Source organism: Limanda limanda, chromosome 11, assembly GCF_963576545.1.
Source record: "Limanda limanda chromosome 11, fLimLim1.1, whole genome shotgun sequence".
NCBI classification, from domain to species: Eukaryota; Metazoa; Chordata; class Actinopteri; order Pleuronectiformes; family Pleuronectidae; genus Limanda; species Limanda limanda.
The window spans coordinates 26,761,741-26,769,026 of NC_083646.1; the positions used below are offsets into that span (position 1 = coordinate 26,761,741).

Sequence of the window (7,286 nt, forward strand, 5' to 3'; positions counted from 1 at the left end):
TTCATGTCATTGCAGACATTTTCCAGCCTCATCAAACTGCAACGCATCCCTTCATCTGAGCAGCTTCTCCGCTGCACCGCGTTCCTTCTCTCCGACAGTTATCAGAGGGGCTTGTAGAATTCAAACAGAGGGATGTAGGCAGCAGAAGCTTGAAATTAGTGCTCAATTATCTACTGCTACTAAATCATTCTCACAGAAGACTACAGTCACTTTCCTTCTTCGTCACAACAGTTTTCATCAAATAAACCCCAGCTCGATTTAATCATGTAGCATCTTTATTCTGAAACCTTTCCAGACATATTGTTTTGGACAGACGAGGGAAGTGCAGGGATCATGTTTTCTCTCTTGGCCAAAGCATCTTTTTGAAAATCAGCATAATGCAGTGATGCCTGAAGACTGTTCTCTGAATAAGGACAATGACCAGACATTCTTTTGACCATAAACAGTCTGAGGTCCTGAGCATAATAAAAATCTCACACTCACTTACATAGGTCGATCATACACACACACACACACACAAACACACATTCACAGTAGTTTGTCGCTGCTGTTGCAGAAATAAACAATTCATTTTTTACTTTATGTGAACTAAAAACATTACATGGTCATTTATGCACTGACGAGCCTCAGCATCTGGCGCTCGATACTTGTTAACCCCGTCTATAAAAAGTACATGTGAGTTGAAGAGAAGAGAGGCCTCCTCCTCTGTATCTTGAAAAACAATGCAGAACATGTTTTCCAAGCCATCAAGGTGATTATAGTGGTTTGATGGAGATGGTACTTGGAGATGGTAGCTAGAAAAGCTCCTACATCTCTATTTTAAAAAATCTGCTGTTCACCTCAAGTCACTTCATTGGTAAAAGGATAGGCATTTTGTTCCTGTCTTCATGGGGAATTAAAATCCCTCTGGAGTTATTTTTCTTTAACTTGCTCATTGCGTCTTCGCTGGACATCACAAATGGCGTCTGTCCTTGGGGAAATACAGCAGTAATGCTATATTATTGTGACAGCTGCTTGTGTCTGAGTTTCCAGGAGCCTGCAAAATAACATGGCTCTTGTGGATCAGGAAAGTCATGTTATTACATTTGGATCTGAAAGAAATCCCATATGCACTCAGCTGACAGATGTGGCAGGTTCCGTGAATACTACGATCAGGTACATTTTCGTTCCATTTGCAAATACTGACTGTCCAGAGTTGAGCTGAGGCTCCGCCGTCCTCAAATTACTGTCTTCGAGTTCAGAGACACTTTTGTTCATCAGGGGTTTAAACAGCACCGATTCTGTGATGGGGGACTTGTAGAGTCTGCAAGTTTGGACAGGTGAAGTAAGGAGCAGGCAGGAAACAAGCTGCTATACCGTTGGAGGCGAATGGCAGCGTTGGTCCGTAGAAAACCTCCTCCTTCCCCTCAGTGCTCAGATCCAGCACCTGGAAATGCACAGTAGTTATACATATGGCAGTGGTTTGTGTAACAACAGTAGTTTCTGAGCCATGTTGTGGTGCCGAGGAAATGTTGTTCTGATGGTCATTCAGTTCACTAGTTGAACTGAATGACCATTCTCTAACCTCCTCTGAATATGATGCAGAGTATTTGTCGAGGATTAAAACCTTGATTTTTTTTAAATAAACAACCTGATTGTGTAATGTAAGCACTTCATTCACAGATGTAAATATTTAGTTTAACCACATATAAATTGTATTGTATAGTATTATTCTCCAGTGCAAATTCATCAATACAGATTGTGCGTTGATGTGGTGTCGAAATAATCACAAAAATGAGTCGCTGCCTGGGAAAATCCCCATCTTAAAACGGAACTACAACTCAGAGTCAGCGACATTTTTGGTTGCCAAGTTGCTGATGACATCACTTATATATCAGTTAATATGATTTTACAATCAGCTTTACATAGTAGCTCCGAGGAATAAAAGATAACTTTGGTCTCTTGCAAACTGTATGTCCATCTCTCACAAGCACCTACCACCACACTTTTTATCCAATAGACGTTGTTGGGATTCAGGTGCATACATTGAATATTTATATGCCTGTCACACATGATTATTTTTCTTTGCTCTAAGTTTATAAGCAAATATTTGAAAGAGGTGTCAAGGTTTAGTTTAAACACTCTAAACATATAAATTAGCACATTATATTTACAGTGTCCATGTTTCTTTTCCCATTCAACAACTTAACTCTGGGAAAGGAAGCATGTGAATACAGAGTCTCCACATCAATTTCTCTACAGTACAAATTACTTTTACAATTAAAATTACAGTTACTTTTCCATTTGATCAGACTATTATTCAAATAAATATCTTGACACACTTTAAACATGTATATATTTTTTACTACACTAGTATTATTTGACAATGAAAACTAATTGGTAGTAATCTGGCAACACATTATCACATTGTAAATGGTCAGTATTTCCGCGGCACTTTTCTAGTCTTGATGACCACAAGCGCTTTACAGTACAGTTTGCCATTCACACACACATTCATACAGTGTATCTATGGGCAGCACTTTTTCCCCAAGGACACTTCGGCATGCCACAGCCACCTTGTCTCAAACAAGCTTGATGTTTACCTTATAATTCGAAGCCACATTTCTTTACATTACAACAAAACATTTCAACATTGTCTGACGCTTATTACATGTTCACTGCTGCTCTGTTGGCATTAGGGAAAAATAAAGCTGAAGGAAAAATACCTCTTTCCTCTGTCTGGGCCTTGATTCACTGTACAACAACCTCTATGATATCAACACAAGATGTATATGGCAGGGGCTATTTATAATTCCTCTACTGCTGTTGAGCAGCATTAGAATAACTGAATTCATATTTACTTATTCATATCACACAGTGTCTGATCATCCTGAAGTATTGCAACAGTCGTGAAGGTAAATCTCAAAGCCTCATCTCCTACCTGAATGCACGCCAGAGGCTCGTTGGTCCAAATGGAGTACCCTCCAACCACATAGATCCTGTCATCATGGACGGCGATACCCGACTCGTTCTGACCTGAGGAGGACAGAGCAGACACAATGCTTCACCGTGCCAAGCAGAGGGCATTCTGACAATATGACTTCCACATCCCCCAGGGAGCAGAGAGGGAGATAAATGGAGAAAGATGGGGCGAGGGCGGGAGTGTACGGAGAGCTAAGATTGAGTCGCTGCTCTCTTTCCTTTGACTTTGTCTCAAACTTGTACAGATAACACAGGAGGTGGGAAATGTAAGGTCACCTGAACTTTACACCCTGGGAGTCTTCATTAAACATCATAGCAGTGTAATATGACGTATAGTTATTATGACCACATCCTACAGTATGGCATGAGAGATTGTCTACAGTGCCTGTGCTCCATCCACACAGTGGAACTGTACTGACTGTGTTTTTATTACCTCCATCAACGGGATTAGGTTTTTATTGCTGTTTGTTCTGTAAACAGGATTATTCAAAAGATTACTGAGACGATTTTATGGTAGCTTGGTAAAGGGAGGGCTGTGGGCCAAGGGAGATCCCACTAACATTTAATGTGTATGAGGAGAAAGGGACGGATCCAGGAATTTAGTTTTATCACTTTTTTCAACATTGAAGACATAATGCTTTATAAATAATCTCTATGAAAATGAATCAGTACCAATTCTGAAGGAAATATAAGGCTCTCTAGCTGCTAAATACACATCAGTTACATTATGAGAATAAAGTCAATGTTATGAGAAAAAATCTAAATTTTACGAGAATAAAGTGTAAATTACAATCAAACTAGTAATATTACAAAGAGGTAATTCGACAAAGGTTGACATTTTATGAGAATAAAGAAAATCAAATATTTAAAGAAATTTCCACCTCTTAAGGCTCTCAGGTTTTTTTGGCCCTAATCGTACCCAAGAGTTGAGAAACTGGGTTTGTCACTACAAGCAGCCTCTCTCACATGCAAGTAAAAGGGTTTAATGTAAAAAAGATTTATACCATTTTCATGTTTGCTATTATAAAATAATGTGTGGGAATGTTTCTTGGGGTTGCCAAACAACCAGTATGGACAGATTGTCTTACATGTGGACAGAGCCTAACCCTGTTTCCCTCTGTGCCCAATGTTTATGCTAAGTTAAGCTAATGGTCTCCAGACTGTAGCCTCATATTAAGTGTTCAGACATTAGAGTGTCGGTCTTTTCATCACACTTTCAGCAAGAATGTGCATAATGAAATCATCTGTGTGAGAATTTCAGGTTCATGTTCACATGTGGCGTTCCTTTACTTCGCCCACCCGTGAGGAGGCTGAAGGAGCAGCGGGTCCACTGGTCCAGGTCCATGTTGTAAGAGTCGATGTGGCGGACCAGGATGCGGTCGTTGTTGTAATCCAGGTCGTTACCGCCGAGCACGTAGAGCTGCCTCCTCACTGCCGCCATGACGTGGTAAACTCGCCTCTGCAGCATGGGACTGCGGGCCAGCCACTGGTCCTGGGGAGGAGGTGGAGGGAGGACGAGGTGGTTAAAGCAGATGGAAGTGAAGAAAAGAAAAGACGGGAGAAAATGATGCGATGCAGAAGAGACGGAGGTGAGACATGGTGCGAAGAGGGAGGGAGAGGGTGGGAAGAGAAGGAGGATGAAGAAGAAGATTAATATTTAAGCATATCCATGCATGGGTAATTGATGTATGCTCAGTGCTAGATAAATAACGTGACACTAGAGCGCTGGTTTGTACTAATGACTTCCCTCCCTATTTCTAATCATATGTTTCAGCCACTCCATTTTACACCGAGGATCCCTGCTCATTTCACTAAGTGTGCTGAAGCTTATTTTGTGTCAGTGAGTGTGTCTGTGTGTGTGTGTGTCTGTGTGTGTGAGTGCTTGATTGAGGCAGAGAATAAGAGTGTGTTGGTGTGTGTGTGTGCTGGGAGCTGACGGGTGGCCATCTGTTGAGGGTAGAGTGGGTGGGGGGTTGCTGTTGCTCTGGCAGGTGAATGTAGATTCATGGTGAATACAAATGAGACTCTCTCCCTCTCTTTTTCACTCACTGCTTCCAACGCCGACACGTACAAACACAGGCCCATATGGATATGCACCTTACACTTATATATACACTGCATACCTCCATACTATATACGGCCTCACCTAGATCCAGGCCTCTTCAACATCTGGCTCATAACATACACACAAACATAATCTGCAGCTTAACACATTCCACTGTGGTGAGCTGTGCGTGGGTATTACATAAATTATATAAACGCATCCCCGATGCACTGAAAGACAAATTAATGCTATATCTATATCATGGTTCACTTTTTATTACGGATCAAAGGTCATAACTTATGGAAGCATTTACATTCAAGGAGCAGCAGCACCAGTAAGCAGGAATAATTACCCACGGCTCACTGATTATATTCTAACGTATAAGATGCAGAGTTTCAAAAAAGTGAATCTAGTTTCCTTATTTTCCTGGGTGCCTTTGGTTTCAATTATTTCCCATATGGTGTGAAAATCAATTAGCAGAGCCCGGCCTGTTGTGTAATCCATCACAGTAAACACAAGGTCTGCATTCATGTTCTGAAAAAAAGACCTTGTTGTTACACTGATGTAGCTTGATTGTCAATTTAAACCTCACAACAGTAATAGTACTCTGACTGTAAACTCAATAATATCTATAAACATAGGCCGATATTGCAAATGTGTCTCAGAGGACAATACAGTCTGAAAGACATACTCCCCCATAAAATGTTTTACATTGGAAAAATACCAGAGAGTCAGAGAGGAGAGGAAGCTCATCTAGGACCTACAGATACTGTTCACTATGCACCGTAGATAGACAGAGCAGCAGCAGCAGAAATAATGAATGGTGGAACAGCTACACATGGAGTGTTGGGAAGAATTTTATCATGTTTTGGCACTGACAGGTTGTTCTTAGTAGTTTTAGTCCTGCTAAAGTTCTGACCCTTTATGTCCAGAAATAAATGGAACCCAATGACTGTCTGTGAGAAAATACATTAAAACCTTTGATAATAAATTCTATTTTTGTTGAGTAAAAGTAGAAATCTGTTTCTTTGGCACAATTGATGCGTCAAAATCAAATATTCGTGTTCGCTTGGAGTCCTGTCGAAGACGAACCTATGAATCCGTACAGACTGTGGCTGCAGGAAACAGAGTGAACAAAGCCTGTAAAACCATACAGACAAAACTATGTGTTCACAGAGAACTCAGTGGAATGTGGAGTTTGATTGTATTTCTCTTTTGGGACCATTAAACATCTCTGTCATATTACAAACTAAATTGATCCATTGTTAATATAAAAAGTTGGTAATAACACCCTCCGATTCTCTGCACAGAATGCTTTCAAATATGGTCAGCAGTAACCCACTATAGTAGACTACAAACTGTTTGGGGCGGTGTGGCCTAGGGGGTAGAGTAGGTAGAGTGGGCGTTCTCCAACAATAAGGTTCGGGTTCAAACCCCACTCTTCCCCATCTGCATGCCGAAGTGTCCTTGGCAAGATACTGAACCCCTAAATGGCCCCTCATAAATGTTGAGTGTACTAAAAATGTATGTCGCTTTGGACAAAAGCGTCAGCTAAATGACATGTAATGTAATAATGTAACTTTGGTGTAAACTTTGTTGTTACCTGCTCTGGTTCGTACACCATGAGTCGATTCTGGTACTGAGCTGTGTTTGTCACCCCACCTGAAACATAGAGCAGCAGCCGTCTGGGCTTTAATCACAGAGTAATACAATTATGAACTAAGCAGTGTTCTACACCTGACAAGGGGGTAATGTTTTCGTCTGGGTATGTTTGTTTGTAAGCAGGGTGACACAAAAAAGTTTGTGGAGGGGGGGGAATTAGAAGAAGATGAACTCGTAAGATTTCGTTGTGGATCCGTATCAGGGGGCAGATCCAGGATTTTTTTTTCTCTGAGAATAATTCATAGATGTTGATGAAAAAAATCGGACATGTTTAGGGGACAGATATTTATGCCCGTGTGTGATTTGGTGTAGATATAAATCTGGATCTGGTGACTTTGGTTTCATAACTGACTGTTGGTATGAGCACTACTGAGTGACATCTTACAGGTGTGTGTACAGGTGTGTGTAGAATCATGTATAAGTGGAGTCCTTCTTCCCTTCATCATGTACCTGAGACCCAGAGCAGGTTGTCAGCCACACAGCCAGCGTGACAGGACAGTGAACGGTCAAAGGGTTGGACAAACATCCATTTGTTCTTCTTGGGACAGTAGCGCTCCACAGAAGGCAGCACCTGCCGCAGCTCGTTCCTGCCCCCCACTGCGTACAGGTACTGACCCAG

The 7,286-nt window shown here is 41.3% G+C and overlaps 1 protein-coding gene across 3 annotated transcripts in view; it reads right to left on the reverse strand.

The window, feature by feature from the left end:
• Nucleotides 1–257: 257 nt before the first annotated feature.
• Nucleotides 258–7,286, reverse strand: part of klhl32 (kelch-like family member 32) — a 31,085-nt gene continuing 24,056 nt past the window's right edge. Inside the window, exons 6-10 of one of the 3 annotated variants that reach the window (XM_061081130.1) lie at nucleotides 7,118–7,286; nucleotides 6,609–6,667; nucleotides 4,252–4,453; nucleotides 2,921–3,015; nucleotides 258–1,426 (exon numbers count right to left, since the gene is read on the reverse strand). The exon at nucleotides 7,118–7,286 is cut by the window's right edge and continues 558 nt beyond it. In XM_061081130.1, coding sequence (XP_060937113.1) covers nucleotides 1,265–1,426; nucleotides 2,921–3,015; nucleotides 4,252–4,453; nucleotides 6,609–6,667; nucleotides 7,118–7,286 — 687 coding nt within the window. In that variant the 3' untranslated portion in view covers nucleotides 258–1,264. Of the gene's footprint in view, nucleotides 1,427–2,920; nucleotides 3,016–4,251; nucleotides 4,454–6,608; nucleotides 6,668–6,824 lie in introns of those variants that run through there. The other 2 variants (XM_061081129.1, XM_061081131.1) reach the window with 2 other exon arrangements.